Source organism: Homarus americanus, unplaced genomic scaffold (assembly GCF_018991925.1).
Source record: "Homarus americanus isolate GMGI-L3 unplaced genomic scaffold, GMGI_Hamer_2.0 scaffold13041, whole genome shotgun sequence".
Taxonomy (NCBI): Eukaryota; Metazoa; Arthropoda; class Malacostraca; order Decapoda; family Nephropidae; genus Homarus; species Homarus americanus.
In genome coordinates, this window is record NW_024749663.1 from 638,646 (window position 1) to 664,803 (window position 26,158).

Here is a 26,158-nt window from a genome sequence, read left to right on the forward strand (position 1 = left end):
ACAGTTGGCAGTCCTGAGGGGAAACGTGCGTGTTAGCTGCCCTGCGTTCATAGGGATGTACATTAATATGGCGAGACGCAAATGTTATGGGATGATTATTTTCGGTGGTAAATACGTTAAGAAATACGGAACATGATTTTTTTGTTCTTTCTGTTGTTGGTAGTTTATTATACGTGAGTTTTTTTTGTCCCTTGTTTGGATAATGGGGTGATTGGCTTTTCGTTCGCCTTTTTGTGACATAGTGTGCTGGGAGTCTATCAGCTGGTGGACAGTTGGTGATGATAAAAGTGTTGACATCGGAACTGTGAAATAAAATACCGAGGGCTGAGTGTTATAAAGAAAAGTATTTATTTATTGATTACTTGATATACAGTTTATGAAGTTATTGCTTTACTGTTGAAGTGAAAGAAATAAGTAATTTGAATTTTGTTGTGTTTCGATATTATTTATTTATTTATTTTTTTACTTGAAGATAGGGATCACGTGAAGATTAGGCACCCTAGATAATTTCACTTGAGGATTAAAAACCTCTAACCCAACTATGTGTGTGTGTGTGTGTGTGTGTGTGTGTGTGTGTGTGTGTGTGTGTGTGTCAGCGCTCAATGTAATATCCTCCAGCTCTCCAGATGACGTCAGGTAGTAATAATCCTGACTCGTGTATGACAAAGAGCCACCTTGCCATCACGGTGCTTCACACACTCTCTTGTTTAGGTTAGGTTGGGTTATGTTAGGTCAGGCTAGGTTGGGTTAGGTTAGGTTAGGTGAGAGTAACTGAAACCACAATATAAACTTAAAACACCCAGGAATTTTATAAGGAATCCTCGGTGACAAAATTATAGATGAGAAATAATAACAGGGTGAAGGGACTGTTCTGTACACTGTGTTTATGGTGGAGATTATGTCAGGGTTATACTGTAAGGAGAAACACACACACTCAGGGAACACTTGCAGGACACTTTGGGAACATTTGGAGGACAGTTATGGAATACTTAGGAGACACTCAAGGAACACTCAGGCAACATTCAGGGAAACACAGATTACCTACAGCCAGTTTGGTTCCTGTGTGTGTGTGTGTGTGTGTGTGTGTGTGTGTGTGTGTGTGTGTGTGTGTGTGTTTCGTTCTCTTATATCTGGAAATAAAAATGAGGTCATGAATGGCGTGTAAAGAAGGCTAGTTAATAATTTATCCATCTCATACGGGTACTAGACGTGTTCTTCAGTATTATCATCGTTAATTATCATATTTCTACTTTATTATTCTCTTTGGTTAGATAATTCATCATTCTTATTATCGTCTTTTCTTATTATTCGTTATTACTTATGGTGGGTCAGGTCAAGTGGATTAGGTCATGCTTAGTTTACTATAGGTTAGGCGAGTGTGTTTTAGCTAGGTTAATTTATCTGTACAGTATATCTGGTTAGGTCATCATCATCATCATCATCATCATCGTCATTATTATTGTTATTATTATTATTATTATTATTATTATTATTATTATTATTATTATTATTATTGGTGTGGTTGTTGTTGTTGTTGTTGTTGTTGTTGTTAAAGATGACACTTACTAGCGCGTCAACCTCACAGCTAATAATCAATAGCAAGTTATATATATACACGTCATGAGGAAGCGGTGAGGTGGAGTGGCGCTACGTCATCGTGACGTCATACAGGCTCACAAGATCCACCTGGGAATGGCTAGAATCAGGCCAGTAGGGGGAGACTAGAGCAGTTTACCACAACACTACTTAACTATCTGATATATCCTGGTTAAAATATGTAGTTATAGTAGTTGTTATACGAGGTTGTTAAATATGGGTTGTTGTAGCACGTAACGAGATGGTGTGTGTTTTAGTGTGTGTGTGTGTGTGTGTGTGTGTGTGTGTGTGTGTGTGTGTGTGTGTGTGTGTGTGTGTGAACGTGGCGGAGCACAGCCCAAACAAACAAAAAGTGGTGGCCCTGGTGCCCTAGTGAGGGTGGCAGGAAAGGGTGCCAAGTTCAGTGGGGCACCGGGACAACTCTCTGCTCGATACACACACACACGCACACACATATACACAAACACACGCACACACATATACACACACACACACACACATGCAGATACACACAACACAAACATACACACGCACACATATCTAAGAAGAAAGTTAGGAGGAAAACTGTGGAGAGAGAGAGAGAGAGAGAGAGACAAATTTAACTTACAATAATTATCTCCTTTACCTATAATTTCTTGTTACCTGGACATATAATCACAAACAATTTATATCACACTTCCCCAACACCTTATATCGAGACTCAGGTACAACAAATATCATTAATAAAGGTTCTCAGGTGTGTTAGTGTTATGGCGTGATAGTGGAGCATGACAGGTGTGTTTTAATTAATGTGTAATGATCGTGGAGCATGACAGGTGTGTTTTAATTAATGTGTAATGATAGTGGAGCATGACAGGTGTGTTTTAATTAATGTGTAATGATAGTGGAGCATGACAGGTGTGTTTTAATTAATGTGTAATGATAGTGGAGCATGACAGGTGTATATGTGTGTGTGGAACCTCCCTTTTAAACCCTCACCTCTCACTCATAGACGCTAACATCACGGTCAATATACTAGAGAGCCTTATTATTAAATTTTATTCAGATACTCCTGTGGCTGGTCGAGTTATTTAGGTCATGTAAGAAAACGGGGTCAAATAATGTTGTACTTGCGGTAATTGCAACATTTTCCTGTCCCTTAAACATTTTTTTTATATGTTTATAATATTTAAATAACATTCACCTAAAACATCCGTAGCTCGATAGGATTAAAGAAGCATTTTTTTTTTACAGGATGATCGAAAAATCCCTGTGCACCTTTAATAATAAACAATAGTTCTTTACCTGGTTCTATTTACAGTAAATATTGGAAATGGTTACAGTAAGTGTTGGAAATGGTCTTCACGAACATACATACATATTTCTTATTGGTAGTAAAACAAGATATATAGTTATTTAAGTTATATAACAAGGGATAACTTTTGGTTTTAATTATCGCAGGTGCACAGTGAGTTTTCGATCACCTTTAGTTAATAATTCTTTAATATTATCGTACTGTGCTTAGGTTAGGTTAGGTGTAAAAAAAAAATAGTGTTTATGGACATACCTGTAATTTTCGTTGTTTTAGTCAATTATTAATGTATGTTATCAGGTATTGTTCTTTAGTCTCTGTTAAGGTGGGAATAATTAATAGCTGTTATAAAGTTAGCGAATATCAAGGTCTCCTGTGTGTGTGTGTGTGTGTGTGTGTGTGTGTGTGTGTGTGTGTGTGTGTGTGTGTGTGTGTGTGTGTGTGTGTGTGATAATTAAACACCCAAAAGCTACCTTTGGGGGTTAGGTTATGTTAAGTTAGAATTGAAATATTTAATCAACAGGTGAAATAAACTAGTAGGGTGGCTAATCCTCACCTGATCCTTGTACATAAAACCCCAACTTTAATATAACTAATATAACTCCGGGATTAAACTAAGCTTCAATGGCCCGTTCAGTAAAGTAATCCACATTTACTTTTCTCATTGTTTCGTAGTGATGATGAAACTACATGATATTTGAAGAGAATTTAAGAATAGTATTAGCGTGAAAATAACATTATACTCTAATTAGTTTCTATTTAATTTACCTTACGTTCACCTGCCTAAACGCTGAGTATAACTAATTAAATATCGATAATTAGCTCATGTTCAGGTAGATGTAAAGTGTCCTTGAAGTGACTAATTGATATTGGAAGAAAGTTTAGAGGATTTTTTTTTTCTTTTTTTTTCTTTTTATAAATATTTTGTTTTTAGTTGGTGAAATTGTGTACAGTAGTGAAGGTGTTTTGAGTGAGGGTGTGATGCAGTGTTGGGCCTATCTACCTGGTCCACTGATATCTCTCTCACATTCTTGATATAATTTTACTCAAACATTAAGCGACTGTTGTTCCTTTTAGTATTCTTTTGATACGAACCAAGAGAAAAATAAAGTTTTAATCATTTGACTCCAAAACTTTTACGGTTCAATTTGACTGAAACTTTGTAGTGACGTTCCCTGATGGTCCAGTTTCTGAGCTGTGTCCGTCATTAGTGTTTATCGTATCCCTTAAAGACGTTAAGGGCTGATGAGTCTCTTGGTATTACTGCCTCTGACGTCACCTCCCTGAGAACCCATTTGGGGAAATCTATTTACGTCTTTTTTTTTTCTTAATTTTTTTCTCGATTTTAGGAATAATAATAATCTACAATTACTAAGAAAACAAAATGGATGTGAAATTGATCTTTAAATGTTTATAACGTAAATATGTTTGTTTCCAGAATTAATGCGGATTAGTATTGCAACATTATAGTGTTTAATGGACTTTTATTTTTACTTATCAATTCGTGTTTTTCTAAAATTTTGTCAACAATACGTGTGTTGAAGTGCATCATGTCATTCTGTTAATACACTTCTCTAAATTTATTAGAAAATGAGAGAAAGTGATAATTATGTTGTTATTCTTACATATATTATAAAACCTACTTAATATAACGTGGAATATATAGGGAAATATATTAATTCAGGTCACCATATGTAAGGGTTATATTAGTAATTATATGACCTATAGATAGATAGTGAGGAAGGGATGGAAGCGTGTGAGGAAGGGGAGGAAGCGCGTGAGGGAGGGAAGGAAGTGTGTGAGGGAGGGAAGGAAAGAAGCGTGTGAGGGAGGGAGGGAAGCGTGTGAGGTAGGGAAGGAAGCGTGTGAGGGAGGGAAGGAAGTGTGTGTGTGAGGGAGGGAGGGAAGGAAAGAAGCGTGTGAGAGGGAGGGAAGGTGAGGAGGGAAGGAAGGGAGAGGGAAGGAAGTGTGTGTGGAGGGGAGGGAGGGAAGGAAAAGAAGCACATGTGAGGGAGGGAGGGAAGGTGTGTGGAGGTAGGGAAGGAAGGTGTGAGGGAGGGAAGGAAGGGTGTGGGGAGGGAGGGAGGAAGGAAAGAAGGTGTGGAGGGAGGAGGGAAGTGTGTGAGGGAGGGAAGGAAGCGTGTGAGGGAGGGAAGGAAGCGTGTGGAGGGAGGGAAGGAAGCGTGGAGGGAGGAGGAAGGAAAGAAGCGTGGAGGGAGGGAGGGAAGGTGGAGGTGGTGGGAAGGGCGTGTGAGAGAGGGAAGGAAGTGTGTCCATCATGATGATAGGGCAGGGAGGAGAGAGGAGGAGGGGGGTTGGTGAGGAGAGGCGAATGTAGGTCAAGAAAAGCACCTCCCTCCCTCCCTCCATCCATCCCTTCCTACTCCTCACGTCCTTCCTTCCTTCATCCCTCCCTCCCTACCTACCTCCCTCCCTTTTCAGGATACCTCCAACGAGTAGCTAATGAACCATTTTCCTCCCCTCTTCAATAAGTACACCTAGGTGACCTCTCCTGACCTAATTATTACTAACCCTACCCTTCCCACCCCTCCCCCTCACCTGCTACTCACCGACTAACAACCCTTCCCTCTTAACAAGATTGAGAGTTATGACCTATTTTTATGACCTGGTTTTTTTGTGAAGTAGATTGTGACCATAATGTGAGGAAATAAAAGATTGACGTTGAGGAAAAAAAAAAGGAGGGGGATTGTAAGTCAAATCGGGCGTGTGTATCCCGTGGAGTTTCAACACCGGTATTATGATGGCCTAAATTACACCACTATTACCACCACCATCATCACCATCACTATCATCATCATCACTATCATCATCACCACCACTATCACCACCATCCAGTACTCACACTTCACTGCACAATACATGATGACGGCAATGATTTTTGTAATAATAATAAAATTAATAATAATAGTAATAATAATAATAATAGTAATAATAATAATAATAATAATAATAATAATAATAATAACGCCATAAGCAAAATTATTTACATTGTTGATAAATTGAAATTTTTCATTATCATAACTTAAATAATTATCCAAATATTGTGTTGCTGTGATGAACGTGACCTTTAAGACGGTGTTAGTAGGGAAAACATTGCCTTGACACATACCCTAATTACCTGTCCAACACCTGGGGATTTTAATTCAGTCATTGATATGCAAATTAGCTAGAATGAATGAGTGATTATAATAGCTATGAAATTTATATCGTTCAGTAGTGACGTTTATCTTATTATAAATAATTAACTAGAAGAAATGTTTTGGATTCATTAATTTTTTGAAGACTGTTTTGTTTGTGCGTGTGTGTGTGTGTGTGTGTGTGTGTGTGTGTGTGTGTGTGTGTGTGTTTTGTTCATTACTTATCTTCTCTTCCTTTTTGATATTGTTATTGTGTGCACTGTTCTCAGAAATCAACCTCCTCTCTCTCTCTCTCTCTCTCTCTCTCTCTCTCTGCAACACCTGTAAGACATCTACAACACTCCGTAAGACATCCTCTACAACACTTGTAAGACATCCCCTACAACACCTGTAAGACATCCCCAACAACACCTGTAAGGCATCTACAAACACCTGTAAGACATCCTCTACAACACCTGTAAGACATCCTCTACAACACCTGTAAGACATCCCCTACAACACCTGTAAGACATCCCCTACAACACCTGTAAGACATCCCCTACAACACCTGTAATACATCCTCTACAACACCTGTAATACATCCTCTACAACACCTGTAAGACATCCTCTACAACACCTGTAAGACATCCCCTACAACACCTGTAAGACATCCTCTGCAACACCTGTAAGACATCCTCTACAACACCTGTAAGACATCCCCTACAACACCTGTAAGACATCCTCTGCAACACCTGTAAGACATCTACAACACCTGTAAGATATCCTCTGCAACACCTGTAAGACATCTACAACACCTGTAAGACATTCTCTACAACACCTGTAAGACATCCTCTACAACACCTGTAAGACATCCTCTACAACACCTGTAAGACATCCCCTACAACACCTGTAAGACATCCCCTACAACACCTGTAAGACATCCCCTACAACACCTGTAAGACATCCCTCTACAACACCTGTAAGACATCCCTCACAACACCTGTAAGACACACCTGTAAGACATCCTCTACAACACCTGTAAGACATCTACAACACCTGTAAGACGTCCCCTACAACACCTGTAAGACATCCCCTACAACACCTGTAAGACATCCTCCACAACACCTGTAAGACATCCTCCACAACACCTGTAAGACATCCTCTACAACACCTGTAAGACATCCTCTACAACACCTGTAAGACATCCTCCACAACACCTGTAAGACATCCTCCACAACACCTGTAAGACATCCTCTACAACACCTGTAAGACATCCTCCACAACACCTGTAAGACATCTACAACACCTGCAAGACCTTTCATTCCACGCTACCTAAAGGCACCTAAGAATAGCTAGAAAATTCCTTCGCTTAATTCTACATCTTGATAATATTACAAGACTCTTCCTACTTTACCAAATCAGTGAGACTTCCCTACAGAGCCTTCAAAGTTCCTGTAGCATCACCTGAAGTTCATAGGACCCCTTAAGGAACCTGTAAGACTCACCTGAAATGCACAAGACTCCAACTACATCGTTTAAAGTTTCTCTTCCACCCTCTGAAATATTCTTAAAGACTCCTTAGATTATAATGTAACTTCTGACGTGGCCTAAATATCGATCATCATTTAACATCTATATTATTCTCTGCACGACAATTGATTCTCTTGATTGCCAGTGACATACATACACTCATTACACCCCTACATCACGTGCCAGCACCATACACACACTCATGACACCCCTACACCACGTGAAAGTACCATACACACACTCATGACACCCCTACACCACGTGAAAGTACCGTACACACACTCATGACACCCCTACACCACGTGAAAGTACCATACACACACTCATGACACCCCTACACCACGTGAAAGTACCATACACACACTCATGACACCCCTACACCACGTGAAAGTACCGTACACACACTCATGACACCCCTACACCACGTGAAAGTACCATACACACACTCATGACACCCCTACACCACGTGAAAGTACCATACACACACTCATGACACCCCTACACCACGTGAAAGTACCATACACACACTCATGACACCCCCACACGTGAAGCACACCGTCCCCTTTCCAGTAAGCGGCATAGCAACCGTGTAACAGAAGGAGAGAGAGACGTTGCTAGGTTCCCGCCACACTTTTACTTTTTTAAGTTTTCCCTTTCGTTCATTACCGTCCCCCACCCCCTCCCTCCTACTCCTCCTCCACCTACCCCAACTTTCTTCACCAGACGCCTCGCATAGTTCGCACATTGCAGGTTAGGGCCAAAACAGTGTCAGTCCACGTGGTCGCACACCTCTTGCTGCCGTGGTATTAAGTTCGTTTGTCGTATGTCCATGTTACGTCCACGTAGCCCCTTTTGGGACACACACTCGGTGACCCACTGGAGACACACATACACATTTACTTTACATGTACTCCTAACGCCAGCGGATCATGTATCTTATAAGGGTCACACTAGTTTGATTTATATACGGTCAATAAGTGACTTTTCTTCCCCCAAGTGATGGCATCCCTTGTACGAGAAAGAAGGGCGCTGTTGAGTTTATTTGGTGATGGTTTAGTGTGCGTGTTTATACCTGGGCTGTGAGAGTGTCCAGAGGGTTACAGTACCTTACGCTTGGTGCTGGGTCGGCCCTGAGCGAATCTGTGTAATGAGTAAGATATCAGTAGAAAATGAGAGTAAACATAAAACATGACTGCGATAGAGAGTGTGGGATACGTCATTGTTGAGCGCGCGGCCCACGTTGTGTGTAAGTGGGTCAGTAGGTTAGTGTGAGAGTGACTAGACCGGGTGGTGGGTGTGTGTATGTATGAGCCGCGCGCACACGCACTCACGCACACACACCCTCCCGGTGCTACACACACACACGCACACACATACATCTACACACACACACACAGACACACACACGCACGCACGTTGGTTACCTCAGAGCTAACATAGACCCCGTTACGGCGCGAATGTAGGCCAAGCCAGCAGTTCTAACTTTCACTCTTACTGGCGGAGCGTTGCGGGGCGGGACCACAGTCGTAGCCGAGGGAGCCAACAGTGTGTGTGTTGCTCACCGCCATGTGCGCCGTTTCTGCCGTGTGCTCTCCCAGTGCTTACTATATTACAGCCTACTAGTGAACCAGTGATACCAGTGATACTCTCAGTGCGTACACCTTGCCTCCGAGTTGAGAATTATTTATTTGTAGTGGTTTGTGCGAGATGCTCTCAGAGATGGAGCTTCCAATATCAGTGCAGAATTTCAACTTGTCTCCCCAGTTTGGGCAGTTGACAATCTCTGCTGCTCCCATGACCGTAGACATGAGTGGTCAGGGAGTGGGCATTGCTACTAGTGCCCTCTCGCCCACCTATACACACATTACCACCGGTGGAGGGGTGGTTAACTCAACCGTGTCTACCAACACTATTACCAGTAATGTTATCAGTAACAATAACAATTCCTTGTTGACCCCAACACTAATGGACTCTGGTTTGTTTCCCGGTGTAGCCACCACCACGCTGGACTACACCTCGCTGTCGGACATGCCAGACACAAAGGAGGGCATCGAGGAACTGTGTCCGGTGTGCGGGGATAAAGTGTCTGGCTACCACTACGGCCTCCTCACCTGCGAGTCCTGCAAGGGCTTCTTCAAGAGGACGGTACAGAACAAGAAGGTGTACACTTGTGTGGCTGACCGATCCTGCCAGATAGACAAGACTCAGAGGAAGCGCTGTCCTTACTGCCGCTTCCAAAAGTGCCTCGAAGTCGGCATGAAACTTGAAGGTAAGTTGTTGCTCCGCTTGTGTTTCTGTGTGTGTAGCCGCCTCTTGCCACACACCTGTGTATTTAGGGTCACATGACGAATCACTTGTTGTGGGATATGAACCTGGATAGAATAACTTGGCCTGCAGACGCTGTTTTTGCTGGGGCGCTACTCGGTAGTGGTGTGGGAGCTGGTTGTGGATATTAACCAGTTTATCGATGCATGGTAGGGTTCTCAGCTTATCAAGAAGGGTGCGTGGGACTGACTGTCTTTGTTGGTCGGTTGTGCCAGATAAACTATACAGGTGCATTAAGCATGCCACGGGGACTGCCATTAAACAGCCAGGTGTATCGCGTTGTCCCACATAAAAATAAAATGATGTTACCTTTTACTTTTACACTACATGCAAATTATCCCTCAGGAATTAGGTATCTTACGTTATCACTGAAAGATTTTTATCACTCATGTGTAAAGTGTTTAATGGTTTATTGACAAGTAAACAAAGTTATGTCCTACAAAAGTAAAAGGCAGAGTTGCTTGAGGATGTGGTCGGACCTGTAGAGGAACATATCAAATATACACTGAAACTAGTTTATGTGAGACCGCTTGCTATAACTCCTCCTCACTTATCTATTACGGGCATAATGGCTGACCTGAAGCTTGTTTTGTCTCCTCCTTTAGCTGCCACGGATACTAAGGTGATAGTAACTGTGCCAAGATGGATCACAATGTTCAGTGTTTCGTAAATAAAGTTATACCTGAGGCGGTCAGTTTCTTTTATAATTTTTTTTTTTTTAAGAGACCATGGTCGACTAAACCACAGCATTGTTAAAACAGATCTCATGAGGACGAATAAAATGCACATTGTAGTCCTGGTCGTTGTTTACATTTGAAGACGGTGGCCGTAGAGAGTGTTAGGGGGAGGGCGAGCAGTGAGTGACAACCACCTGTGGCTCACACGAGTCTGGCCACCACCACCACCTCCTCCTCCTCCTCCTCCTCCTCCTCCTCCTCCTCCTCCTCCTCCTCCATCATCACCACCCCACCTCCACCACCACCATCCACCACTACATCCACCACTACAACCACCACCTCCACCACTACCACCACTCTTACATCCGCCACCACCACTACATCCACCACCTCCACCACCCCACCTCTACCACCACACCAGTTTCTCTTGTACCACCAAGGTCTTATACACTCACACCTCATCATGTGTGGTGTGCTTGTTTACCTGGTGTCTTTTGTTTCTCAGCTTACCTCACTAAGTCTGTCTCACTGTAATACTTCTCTTGTTCCATAGTACAGTGTTTAATGTTTTCAGGACTCGTAAAATACTTGTGTTTATTCTCTACCACAATCCTCGCCTTCACTCTTCCTCCTTCCTCCACCCACACTAACCCCACCCACATCACTGCTATTGTATATCCACCCACATAACCCCACCCACATCACTGCTATTGTATATCCACCCACATAACCCCACCCACATTTCGTCACTTACCACAACGGTGTACTACCAGCATTGCTTCCCTCCCACTATCACTACCACTTGCAATAACCACTATTCCCTTCCCTCCCAGCATAGTACCCCTTCCCTCTGCCAGTACCCCGTCCCTCTGCCACTGCTCCCTGCCAGTACCCCGTCCCTCTGCCAGTACCCCGTCCCTCTGCCACTGCTCCCTGCCAGTACCCCGTCCCTCTGCCACTGCTCCCTGCCAGTACCCCGTCCCTCTGCCACTGCTCCCTGCCAGTACCTCTCGCCTCTTTGCCACTACTACTGTTCGCTCGCGTGACCACTATTCTGCCATTACTTTCACTACTACACACCACCACCACTACTATTATTAATCCACTGCCACAACTACCCCCTGATACTACCACTATTCCCTGATACTACTACTACTACTACTACCATCCCAACTACCTTATCTCTCCCCCTCCTCCTTTCCTACCTATTCACTACCCACCAACCTCACCTCCCCTACCCCCACTCCTCCCCTACCCCCATCTATACTCCTCTCTTCCCTCCCCCACATCCCTCTCTTCTTCTCCCCGCCCTCCTCTCTTCTCTTCCCCTTCCCCCACACCCCTCCTCCCCTCCCCCCACTCCCAATCCTCCTCCCCCCAAGCACTCCCATCTCCCCTACCCAGCACCTCCTTCTCCCCATCTATTAATCCCCACCACCCTCTCCCTCCTCCCCATCTCCCACCTCCTACTACCCCCCATCAACAATTACCACCCCCCTCACCAAATCCTCCCGTCTCAACTCCTCCCTCCTCCCCCCCCCTTCTCTCACAGCCTGGCTCCTCCTCACCTTATGACGTAGTCTCTCCTTGGTCACCCCCACCCCCTCCACCCCTCCCTCCCTCCCCCCTCACCGCTCTCTACCTGCGAAGTCCCTCCCTCCGTGTACCTATAAATTATCTACCTTTGAAATATATCCCTCAGGCACCTACCTATGTGCCACTTCCCTCCTACTGTTACCTACCTATGTGCCACTTCCCTCCCACACTTATCTACCTGACACTTCCCTCCCAGTTACCTATCTATGTGACACTTCCCTCCCACAGTTACCTACTTATGTGACACTTTCCTACCTATGTGACACTTCTCTCCCACAGTTACACGCAACTACCCAACCTAATCTAACCATGTGACACTTCCGTCCTCTGTGTCACCTTTCCTTCTCTTCATTATCCCTCCTCTCACAATTATCTACACCTATATGTGACTCTTCCCTCTTCCATCCTCCTTTCCCTCCCATCTCTCACTGTCACCTTTACTCTTCCTTCTTCTGCGTAGCCCAGATATGTCGATCACCTCTCACGCCACTGCTCTCCTGATGGTGGTAACTAACTGTAGGGGGAAAGGATTGGTTTGTGTGGTGAGGTTCCCTGATAGAAGAGTGAAAAACATGGAATATTTGAGAGGTGTGTGTGTGTGTGTGTGTGTGTGTGTGTGTGTGTGTGTGTGTGTGTGTGTGTGTGTGTGTGTGTGTGTTAAACGGTCTGCTGTCGGAAAAGGTAAACGTGTTTGAATGAATTACAGTGAGGGACATAATCAAGTAGAACACGTTTGAGAGACGAGGGAGGGTAGTGGAACATGTTGTAGGGGAAGTAAGTCCTGGCTGGTGGGAGCTCTCCTCCTGTGGATAAAATGTACCGGCCCAAGACGCCCTTATGTCCACACCAAGAGGTTACCTGTAGCTGTTATTTCACTCCTATTTTACTCCCCATCCTCATATCTCTTATTCCACTTTCTTATTTTTATTTTCTTACTAAAATTTTTCGAGGTTATTATCTCAGTCTCTTGATGTTTGTCGATGACGTGTGTAAGTACAATCCAACTCCGCCAGTAGTATCGCGTCTTGCTCCGTCCATGTGGTGTTCTGGTAATACTGTGGCACCTTCAGGATGTTTGTGACCTACACGATGAGCTCAAAGTCCCGTCATTGTTCTCTAGCCACGAGGCCTGTGTCAGGGAGCACCTTATCGTCACCGGACCCACATCCTCCCCTTATCGGTGACTTGATAGGTGGTAATATATAGCAACTGTTTACTCTGGGGAGGTGGTGTGTCCCGTGAACCCGTGTAGCTGTGAGGAAACTAACGAGAGGTGAAACAAATTTAGAATTGTATGGGAGTGTTTCACTGAACCCGCTTGTGGAGGCGTCCGGTGAATGACGGTAATTTGTGTCGAGCTGGAGGCGAGTGTAACTTTTCCAGGTAGTGAATACTTTTGATTACCATGAAGCAAAACACGGAGAGATCCTGCTCATCATGCGATGTCTTATATATATATATATATATATATATATATATATATATATATATATATATATATATATATATATATATATATATATATATATGTATGTATTTCATGTAGATCCACAATGAAAGCGTGGATAAGATAAATCTTGATTTCAAACCTATACATGTTATCAATAGTTTCATTGTTTTTATTCGAGAGATAATAATCAAGACTCATCAAGGGTCGGGAGGAGGAGGATGGAACGACTGGTGCTGCTGGTATGTGTGGCGGCAGTCAGCTAGGAATGCCACGTGATTCTCAGCCTTACCCTGGCTTTGTTTGTTAACACCCGCTGTCATCCTTCTGAGATCACTACATCCGCTCTTATAGATCATCTTATCAGGAAATTGTTTAATTTATTATATTTTTTATTTTATATGACCGAGAACATGTCCGCCATAAAGGAAGGTGTTGAGTATAGGAAGATGAACAAGGGGTTGCAGGGAACCGTTCACTGCTGGGGTCGAGGAGTCTCTCCGTGGGCCAATCAGGGTAGCCTTATCCTCGGCCACACTCCCTGGCTTCCCGTACACACTACCAGCGGATACATGCTTAGCCTTCCACCTATAACACTGAACTACACCAAACAGCCTTTAACTTCATCATGTAGCTCACCAGCGCTGCGTCTCTCTCATGATCCCCACCACACTGCTCACGAACTCAGAATAAAGTTGACAACTCGTCCACGGATACGAACAAATTGTTGAAAGACTTCGGCTTTCCCTTTCCGCGACTCGCTCCTACAACGATTTCTAAACTGGTTTTCTTGAAACACTGTAGTCACCGAATAAACAACGTGTCCTTAATGTGGTGTACATATGACTAAAAGATATTGGGGATAGTATTTCTAGGGTGGGGGGAGGGATCAGGTGAGGGTGGGCGGGGTTGGGGAGACCAGGTAGGGCGACGGAGTGTATAAAAAGTGAGTGGTGTTGTGGGTTTACCTTCTGGCACCGTGGAATTGCTCCCTGCCGCCACCTTTTCACTTTCAGCCTAAACCAGCAAGGATGTGTGTGTGTGTGTGTGTGTGTGTGACAAGTGCCAGGCGTTTGTAGTGGTGTCATAATTCTTGCAGGGAGTCACACCAGCGAGACTGTGGTGAACTATGTAGGTGAGGGAGAGCCGCGGGGGGTGAGGGAGAGCCGCGGGGGGAAGGGGGGGTTGAAGGAGGATGTGATGGAGTCCTCTATTCATTAACACACTGACGACGGCCTCAGCTACTGGGGGAAGATCTCTTACACACCGAACTTATTAAAAGATAGTTAAGATGTATTAATGGCTCCCTCACCTGTCTCTATGTTAATTAACGTCTAATAAACAACTTCAACTACTCAGGTTTCTTATAAGTTTCCTAAGTGAATAAAAAAAGTTAAAGTAAACAGAATTTTTGCTTAACCTGTCGTGTTGTGCTCGTGGGATCACCTCTTAACAGTGGCATGCGTCCTGGCGTAAAGTCCTGGAGTAAAGTAAAGTGAAGGAGTTGTAATAAAATGTTAACTTGTGGGTGAAGAAGCTATGAAAGAGGAGGGGGAGGAGTGGGTGCGTGATCCCTAACGCCTGTCGTGTTAGACGGGCGACACGAAAATAAAGGAGACCCTCTTATAATCTGCCGACTTCCACACTGTTAGTTTAGACAGTGTTGTTCACATTTTATTTGAGTAATTAATCTTTTTATAAGAATACGATATGTATTTGTGTGTGGGCGTGGTTAGGTGGTGGGGTAGAAGGGGTGGAGGGGAGCTGCCTACACTAGGTGAGTACCCAGCCTGTCGCGACATCACATTGTTTACACACAAGGCGGGCGGCGGTATAACTGTCTGGCCTCGCCTGGCGCCCTCCTCACCCGCCCTTGTTCGTCCTCGTTACTCAAACAATGTTGTTCTCAAACGTTGTGCCTAAAATGATACACCAAAGTGCTCACTTACACCGTTCAAAGTGCTCTACCAAAGTACAGACCTCAAACTACAGAAGTAAAGGTTCTGTACTCGGAATACAGTACAGTTCATCAGAGTACCTTTATCAAACCGAGCAGCTATGGTTAGTTTCCTCCAGACTGAACCCAAGATCGGTACAGCCCTGATCCTTTCAACGAGGCGTAAACTAATTTAAATTCACTATAATTGAGATGTGTGAAGAATTACAGAGACTTTTGAAACGAGATGTGGTAGACAAGACTCGTCTTGGGCACTCCCCTACATCCTTGTGTAAGGTGAAGCGCAGAAGCGTTTACAGCACCCAACAGGGAAGCATGCTAAGTTAATGCTTGCCTTTATGTCATATGAGTTAAGGGCGTAGAAGCCTGAAGAGTCAATGGTTTATGTCATCAAGTTATTGGAAGCTCCAACATCTTGTCCCTGAATGCGAATTCGCAACTTTCGACTTACACCAGGTACCTACTGCACTGCTAGGTGAACAGGGACTAATGGGGGCTAGGAAGAGTGTCCAAACAACTTCCACCGGCCCGGGAATCGAACCCGTGACATCTCGTTTGCGAAGGCAAGAGCGGTACCACTCTACCATCAGCACCCCCTACAAGACTCATTCATTCATTAAGTAGGAGGAGGAGGAGAACGAATATGAATAGAGGAGGAAGAGGAGAAGAAGGCGGAAGATGAGAGGGAGGGAGAGGAAATGTACGAGAAAAAAAACCAGCAACACATTGACGACAGTATATAGATTATTATAATACTCCTCGATAATAATCATTTTGACTATTCCTTGTTATTATTATTTAGGACTCCTGAGTAAGATAGTGTTATACCACAACAAAAACACACCCGGCCGCCTCTCCATACAACGACCTGTAGTGGACATCCGATGGAGGTCCTTTTCTTGTCCTGCGTCCTAGCCGGTCAGTTGTCTATTGAGCTTTGTTGGCAGGTACTCAACTGTATATACTGGGTAAGCACCGTCTCTTAAACTTACCTGAGGTGTTGGAGTAACAGTCCATATCCAGGAACTCTGCTTAGGATTTTCTTGATCACTTAGCAGTCTGTTATATCAATAAGACCAGGTGACATTACACATCGCCAGGTGTGGTGGTAAAACGCCTTTGATGGATAATTAGCGATGATTCACTTAAATTGTTATTAGATCTTTGTGTTTATCCAATTAGTTTATAAACAAGACCCACCGTGTATCTTACAGTGATCTGAGAACGTCAATAAGCACCCTGACCTTCCTTACTTGTGGTTTTATAAAGGACAATAATTATCCCCATTATAGCAGGACCATAGTAAACATCCTTATCACTACTACAGCCAACGTAAGTCTTGTGATGTTAGGTGAAGAGATTATATCCTGTACGTCTTCACCGTCAGTTAGATTTTGTATTAACCTTAATTTTGGATGATTTGAACGCCGATTATAATATTGTATTTGGTTAACAATTAGACTATTATTTTCTTCAGTAGAGTGGGAACCCGTTACACAAGTAGTTAAGTGTCTCCGCTTTGTCTCGCTTCGTTCCCACATTAGTCCCATCACCTTCTGGTGTGGGTCCTGGAGGTGGGGTTGGTGGTGGGGGTCAGTTGCTTCAGTGTTGTAGAGGCAGAAGGAGGAGGGAGGGAGGAAGAGGAAGAGGTTGAGGTTGTTAGGCCCTCAAGCGAGTACCCCGCATGGCTGGTTCCTACACGTTAATTAATTCCGATTCACGATGGCTACCTACAGTGGAGAGGTGGAGCTACTCTGGCCTAACGTGCACCCACCCAGCCCATACCTACCGTCACCACCACCACCTGCCGCTCTGCTACTCAGTACGTTTGTCTTTCACTTTCCTTGGACACCACACCTAGTTTTTTCCTTCTCTGTAGTTGTGTGTCGTTTCTACATTAATATTCTCGGCATGATGATCAGGTCTTCTTGGAATTATCAGCAAGTTTTAGTCGATTTCACCGTCCACATTCCTTCCTTCCTTCCTTCCTTCCTTCCTTCCTTCACCATCAACTCCCCACTTCTCTCAGCCACTTACCACCATGAGAGGTTCTGTCCAATAGGAGGTTCCTCACCACCACCACTACCACCATATCGCATACACGGAGGCTCTACCACCTACCACAACACGCTGGGAGGGGTGAGGGGGGTATACCTTGGTATGATTCAGTGATAGAATAGCTCATAACACCTGGGTGGAGGTAAGACTCGTCGTCCTCACACACACACACACACACACACACACACACACACACCTGGTTTTGATGTCACACGAATTAAAGGCTTTATCAGGTGGCGTACAACTTAACGACACATCACATCACATCACAAGAACACATCACAACACACCACAACAACACATCACCTGGTCATGACTTTACACCTCACAAGTCTTTACCAGGTGTACAGATCAGAGAGGACCAGTTTTCTCTCTCTCTCCAATCAGGTGAAGGAGGCGCTGAGGGGTAAAGGTGAGGGAAGACGAGGTGCTGAGGGGAAAAGGCAGGAGGATTGAAGGGCGGAGAGGGAAGGAAGGAGGTGAGAGGAAGGAGGGGGGCGGGAGGAGGGAGGGGGAAGGTGAGAGAGAGAGGAGGAGGAGGTAAAAGAGAGAGAGAGAGAGGGGGGGAATGGTTAGTCGATTCTTCATTAAATTGTAGAGAAATTAAATCGACTTATCTATATATTGAAATTCTCCTTCTTTCTCTTTCACTTTTCTCTTCATTATTCTCTCTTCATTATTCTCTCTCTTCTGTATTAGTCTTCTTATTCTCCTTTACGTCTAGACACATTATACCCTTTTTACATCCTCTCTCTCTCTTCTCCTTCTAACTCTCTTATCTCTCTCCCTTTCCTTCTCATTCTCTCCCTGTATTCTTCCCTCCTCGTTGCTGCCCTTCCCCTTGCCTCCTTAATCAGTATGGGTAGAGGGACAGTGATGGTGGGGGAGAAGCTGGTACTGTGTAGGTCAGTCAGAAGGACCAACACACAGACACTCCAGCTCGTCATCGATCGGCGCGACTTCGAAGGGCTGCAAGGGAGAGAGAGAGAGAGAGAGAGAGAGAGAGAGAGAGAGAGAGAGAGAGAGAGAGAGAGAGAGAGAGAGAGAGAGAGACTGACTGACTGACTGACCCCTGTGGTGGTGGAATGGGAGATCGTGGAGGAACGGGGAGGTGTTGGTCTCCGGATGTCTCCATGCTTAAGACAGGACCCAGGCTAACAAAGGTCCATGGAGAGGGAGGGGCACTCAGTGAAGCTCAGGCTAAGATAGGATCCAGGAGGGAGGGGGGGTGGGGTGCTCAGTGAAGCTCAACAGACTCTCTGGCGAGGCTCTAGATATGATATTCAGCCGCTTCACTCAGACACAGCGAACGAGGTTAAGGACAGAATGTAGGACAAGTTCATGTAAATCAGGGAAACAGACTGACGTAGGAAGACAACCTGACGAAGAGGGGTGAAGGTGAGGAGGAAGAGGAGGGAGGGGGAAGAAGAGGGGATCACAGAGGATGGGTAAGAGTTATAAGGCTTTTAGAAGTTGCTCTGGTATGTTTAAGGTAAAGTCTTATTTCATGGTTATCATAAGGTAGACAAGAATTGGTGATGTTGGAAAAAAGTTACAATTATCACGTAGAAGGGATTTTTAGTTGATGTTTATTACCTGAAGGTGAAATGACAACCAAAAAATACGACTTATTAAGACTTTAGAGAGCAAGAAGTGAGTTAAGGTGATCGTCACTAAGTTCCAATAATATCTGCTTTAAGAATACTACCACGTGACGCTTAGATACACGAGAGCTTTAAGAAAAATATAAAAAACTGAATAAAAAATAATAATAATTAACTCCCTGGTCATAATCTAGCAGTGAAGGATATGTAAACTGGTTAAATAACTGGCTGGATAACTGGTTTTAAGAGTGGTGGGCAGATTGGCGGGAAAACTGACCGGCAGGAAGGTTGGCTCCAGTGTGTACAGGAAGGTACTCAGTGGTAAGTTAGGCAAGGCGCGAGTGGACAAGTTGTCATCTATTGGGAGACGCAGTGACGACTCTGCACCCACGCCTCTCACGCCACCCATAACACCCACGTCCTCCCACCCACGCCTCTCCTGCCACCCCATCCACGCCTCTCCTGCCACCCCATCCACGCCTCTCCTGCCACCCCATCCACGCCTCTCCTGCCACCCCATCCACGCCTCTCCTGCCACCCCATCCACGCCTCTCCTGCCACCCCCATCCACGCCTCTCCTGTCCTCCCCCCCCTCCCCTGCCCTCACCTTCTTCTGCCACCCCACAACACCCCACTCTCCTCTACAGCAGCCCCATCAACACTGTCTGTATGTCATCTTGTCCTTATTATTATTTTCAATTATTCTTTTCTCGTTATTCTCTTGCTCTCTTCTAATTCTTCCTTCTTACATTTTTTATTTTTTTCATGAATGTACACACACACACACACACACACACACACACATGCAAACCTGTCCAGTGGTCCTCCCCCCTCATACTGTTTCCTCCTCACGCTCCTGTCCTCCACACACCCTCCCCTCCTCACGCTCCCTTCCTCCCCACCCCTCCCCTCCTCACGCTCCCCTCTCCACACACCTCCCCTCCCTCCCTCCCCTCCTCACACCCTCCCCTCCCTCACGCTCCCCTCCTCCCACCTCCCCTCCTCCACCCTCCCCTCCTACACTCTGTCCTCCACCCCTCCCCTCCCTCCACACTCCCCCTCCTCACCCTCCCCCTCCCTCCACGCTTTCCCCTCTCTCCACGCTCCCCTTCTCACACCCTCCCTCACGCACCCCTCTCCCTCCACGCTCTGCCCCCCCCAGCTCCTCTCCCTAGCAGTACATAAGACACATTTCCAGCAACACACCACCACCACCACCCTGTCATGCCATCAGCAGAACCTGCGTTTTATGACCTTTATAGTACCATAACTAACCTTTTGCACTGAATGCACAACACCACACATATATAGTGATAAGACCCATTATCTCCAAATATCCAGGAGGTATAGTGTTAGAGAGTATGATGTAGAGTATAGTGAAAGTTTAACTATATATACTTCATACACTCATAGAAAAAGTCGTGTTTCTCTCTCTCTCTCTCTCTCTCTCTCTTTCCTCTCTCTCTCTCTCTCTCTCTCTCTCTCTCTCTCTCTCTCTCTCTCTGTAGTGTTATGTTATGAAACCACGACAATGAATTTGGGTAAAAGTGACAGAAAGAGGTTGGAGTGAACGAGGATCTGTGCCTGAATTCTTCGTCGTGGGTTTCAGAACATAAGAGCACAGTAAATGGGAACGCGACTTTTTCTTTGTATGTTACTTAAGTTGTATTAAATATATCCATACAGGTAGGCGCCTCCCCCTCTCCCCCATACAGACCCTAATGACCATGCGCGTACAAACATACACAGGTGTTTAGGACAGGTAGGGTGGTTGTCAGGGTAGGTCGGTGCAATCCTCGCGATGCTGGTGGCGGAAAGAAAGTAGGTGGATGGTGAGGAGGGGAATGAGATGAATGTGGAGGGAGATGGAGGAAGGGAGGAGGGAGAAGATCACGTACTGAGGAGATGAAGGTATGGAGGGAGGAGATGGAGGGAGGCGTCTGTGCTGAGGAGATAGAGGTATGGAGGGAGAGATGGAGAAGGGAGGAGGAGAAGATGCACGTACTGAGGGAGATGGAGAGAGGGAGGGAGGAGGAGGGAGGGGCCGGCCTCGTGGCAGGACCCCTGACAAAGGTGAAAGTGGAGGCTCGAGGGGAAAGATGGCGGGTGACACTACCGTGAAAGGCTGTTGTGTTGACAGGGGGTTCTATCTTTGAGTTGACAGGGTTTCACCTTTGGGTTATCTAGGTTCATCTTTGAGTTGGCGATATTCATCTTTGGTTGGCGAGGTTCATCTTTTGAGTTAGCGAGGTTCTGCATCTTTGAGTTAGCGAGGTTCATCTTTGAGTTAGCGAAAGTATATCTTGTGTTGGAGTGACTCATCTGTGAAGTGTTACCCTGCATCACCACCACCTTTTTTACACACATGACCCATACACACACACTCACCGACACACACACACTCACCCACACACACACTCACCCACACACTCACCCACCCCACACACACACACACTCACCACCCCACACACACACTCACCCACACACACACACACACTCACCCACACACACACACACACACACACACACACACACACACACACACACACACACACACACACACACACTAATAATTACATCACACATTGAACACATCTGTAACATAACAATATATTTCCTGAACTAAACCTCCATTACCTTTGCCACATTATGAATCTGTGTCTCTCCAGACATCACTACTTGTATGCTAAAATTTCCTATTAACCCGTTTACTGACGTAGTTATAAAAGCATAGGGAGCAAGTCGTTGGGGACTGACACACCACCACGACTTAGAACAACAGCACCGTCTGTCTGTCCATCTGTCTGTCTGTCGCTCGCCCCCCCTGTCTGTCTGGTTGCATGGGGGTTGGGACAGCGGGAGGGAGGGAGGGTGAGGAGGGAGTACTGTCTCCACTCCTCCATAGATAATAGAGTTGAAATCTTAATTGCTGGGTGACTAACGATATACCGGTCCAATAAGACGCCTCTGTGCTGTAGCGTCCTGTTGGTTTCCTCACACCCCACCCTCCACTAGCGTCTTGGCTGTTACTGGGTGGATCAGGTGTGTTGAAAGAGAGAGAGAAGTTAAGGTGAATGGTAGAGATGTCGCGCTAGAGAGAGGAAGAAAGCAAGATATGTGTAAGAGAGAGAGAGAGGAGGGGTATATATAAGACTGAGAGAGTGTGTGTGTGTGTGTGTGTGTGTGTGTGTGTGTGTGTGTCTGTCTGTCCATGGGTAGTTAACGGTGGTACAGGTGTGGTGGTGTACGTGTCTTCCTCCATACGATCATTATTATAATATTTAGCTAATTTCTTGTACGATTCTTTACTTATCTTGAAGAACAAAATATTCCTCTCTTGTCTTTCTCTTTTTGGTTTGGTTTTTATTCTTCCTTCTATTGTTACATATCCTCTTCGGTTTTGCTTCTTCCCTCTTCTCTTTTGTGGTTTCAATTTCCCTTTCTTTCTTTTTTATCCTTGTCACCTTTTTTAGGTATATAGTTTAATAGAATGTCAACACATCTTCTGTACACGACTAGTCCTTCAATAAGTTACCGTCGTCACTCTCCTCCTGTCGACGCGTCCTCCCTGCTTCCTTTAGCCTTTGAAATTGGAGATGAGGACCAGGACATTGGGCTCTTTTACATATGTATAATTAAGATGATGATGGCAGGTAAATTGGAGAAGACTTGTATGGGAAGGTAATAGACCTGGTAGATGTAGAAACTAGTTGGGTACCAGCAAGGGAGTAGATGACACACCAGTCCCTGATTTGGGTTGGTAGTGAATAGGCTATGCAGGGGAGGCAGGCTGGCGGAACTGACCGCCACTTTGACAGAAGGAACCAGATAGGTGTTACAGGACATGGATGTAGGGAGGATCACACCGCACCTCACTCCTGTACCTCCATCCTCCCTCTACTTCCACCTTCCCTCTACCTCCACCCTCACTCTACCTACCTCCTACATTGTTGTTGTGGTCTCCTCAGCACCACCCTCACGTACACACTCCCACCCCCCCCCCCCACTGTGTGTTGCTCAGTGTGCTTCATTAAGCTGGGGAGGGGAGGCAGTAGAGTGGGTGTCTTGCAAGATGTTAATGTGTGGGATCAGTGGGCGAATGAGGGGGGGGGGACAAGGGAGGGATTTACACCTGAATATCGTCCCCCTGATCCTCCTCCCCCTCCTCTTTATCAGTCACCACGGTACACCTGCTGATGTGAAAGTGGCGAGAGTGGCACAGTAGCGGCGCACATGTGTGGTCAGTCAGCCCAGCAGTAAGGTTTTAAATCAGCAGGTGCGGCTTTTACCTTGTATAGGTACGTTCTACCTGTGCTTCACCTAATTGTCTCGCTCACCTGTCATCTTTACCTGCGCCACTAATTGTCTCGCTCACCTGTCATCTCTACCTGTACTTCACTAATTGTCTCGCTCACCTGTCATCTCTACCTGTACTTCACTAATTGTCTCGTTACCTGTCATCTCCTGCCTGTACTTCACTAGTGTCTCGCTCACCTGTCATCTCTACCTGTACTTCACTAATTGTCTCTCTCACCTGTCACCTAGTATACTGAAGTAAAAAGCTAAATTATATATATATATCGGAAACATAATAGTATGTACCTGTCTCCTTGACGATGACTCCATGATGGTAACAAATTCCCAGTATTGTTAATGTTCTCTGGCGTTGTTATGTTCCTCTCAACAGTTTGAGTACAGTGGTATAATGAAGCCCTAAATTCTACTGTTTATATCCAGTACTAAGACCGTACTTGAACACCGAAGTGATGCATCTTATAGGATGGTCAGCTGGTGGTAAAAGAAAGTTATCCTCACATAGAACTATCTGTAGCACCCTTGAACCTTCCCTCCCTCTGCCCCTCCTCCCCTCCTCCCCTCCCCTCAGCAGCACCACTACCAAGAAGTGAGACATAGTATAACTAATATTTGCTGAGCGCAGCGCTGTGGCACCCAACACCGCCAGAAAGTGCATAGTCAGTCCAGCGTGTATAAGCCCATTCTCTCCTGCAGAGAAAGTGCTTACAGTGCCTCTCTTGAGCTGAGCTCCTCGTCCACACTGCCTCCTCATCGTTTTCCCTCGGCGACTTGTGGTAGTTGGAATTTGATGGAATTCTTTTAAACGTAATCGTGGCTTTACGCAGAAGTGTTTATTACACGTGTGTAGAGGGACCTTAATACCGGGAGGAGGATGTACTGTAGAATGTAGGGGAGAATGTCAGAGTGTTTATACAGGATGATACACGACACAACATGATCTCTAGCTACACGAAGCTCCGTCTCGCTGACAAGTTTTTGTGTACAAGTGTCTCATCATCATCCTTCACACCGTCCGAATAAGTGAGAATGACGAATACTTGTACCTGTCTTGGGGAGTGAAGAGACACGTTCAGCCTGAGGTGAATGATGGCATTAGTTGATAAGACCATCTATAGTTAGTGCTGTAACCTTACCTCGGCAACATGGAATGAGAAAATGGCGACCAGTTTGTGTTTTATTAAGAGTACGTTTAAGTGACGCTGCCGTACATGTCACTCACTGATAACGAAATCTCTCTGATACACTTTATCTGTTCCATGTATAATTTTGGCAATGCAAACATTAAGGAGGAGGGAACTTTAGGCAGAAATGGTGAGCTACAGTATGTATGGCTGGCTGGCAACTGAGGACTGAAGTGGGTAACTATTCCATACTTTTCGCTACCGAGACATAGTGAAATGTGAGCGAGCAGCCATGAAGTATGACGCCCCCCATCAGACTCATCTCATAAACTGGCCTCCCTCACACACACCACCCACCTCCTCCTCACCCACCTCCACACACACACACCCTTCACCCTCCTCTTTTCTTACCTCCACACCTACCCACCCTCACTCACACACCCTCACACCACCCACACCACCACCTACCCCACACCCCTACCCCCACACCACCCACACTACCCACACCACCCACACTACCCACACCACCCACCTACACACCACCCACACCCCATACACCACCCACTCCACCCACACCACCCACCTTCCTCTTGCTTCATAGCCTCCTCCCCACCACCACCCTCTACATATCGACTCGTGATTTATTGTTGGGGGGTAACTGAGGAAGACAACACTAACGTCTATGTTACTACAGCTGTATCACTTGACGATCCAATTTCCGAGTAAACTGTGGAGCAGCGTTGGTGCGTGTTTGTGTTTAGTGGAGAAACAAGAAGTACAAATTAGCTTTATCCCTCCTTACCAGAAATATATACAGGGGTGGAGGCGACTGTGTGTGTGTGTGTGTGTGTGTGTGTGTGTGTGTGTGTGTGTGTGTGTGTGTGTGTGTGTGTGTGTGTGTATGGTGTCCACAGTACCCACCAGAGGCGCTTTTATCATGATGTATGTAACAGTACAACGTGTGACACACTTCCATTTCACGACTACCCCTCCCCACCCCCCCACACCCGCGTCATCCAACAGGTATAGCTAACTTCACCACACCTGCCCCACCACCTCTGCCCCACTCACCCCTGCCCCACCACACCTGCTCCACCACATGCCCCACCACACTGCCCACCACACCTAACTTAACCAGCATCACGTTACTACTCCTCATTTCACTGGGAGTAATGACATGATAACAGTCCTCCTCCTCCTCATCCATCCCTTCCTGACCCCTTTCTTTCCTCTTCTCCCTCCTCATCTCCTCCCCCACCTCCTCTAACCCATCCCCTTCCCCATCCTTCTCCCTACCTCCTCCAACCCCTTCCTCCTCCTCCTCCTCTTCCTCCTTCTTCTCCCTCCTCCAGATGTGCGTCTCAAGGGGGGTGGGGGGGGGGCTCTCCATCACGTAACTTGTGACCTAAAAATATATATATTCTTACAAGTCTTCTTTATGGGTAAGACGACGAACCACAGGTACTTGTTAGGTGTCGTACACAGGTAAACCAGGTGACCGT

General features: G+C 45.5%; 1 protein-coding gene across 1 annotated transcript in view; it reads left to right on the forward strand.

The window, feature by feature from the left end:
- The first annotated feature begins 8,905 nt into the window (after positions 1-8,905).
- Positions 8,906-26,158, forward strand: part of LOC121853706 (nuclear hormone receptor FTZ-F1-like) — a 67,088-nt gene continuing 49,835 nt past the window's right edge. Inside the window, 1 exon segment of the mRNA XM_042348042.1 lies at positions 8,906-9,823. Within this exon segment, the coding sequence (XP_042203976.1) occupies positions 9,262-9,823 (562 nt within the window). The 5' untranslated portion in view covers positions 8,906-9,261.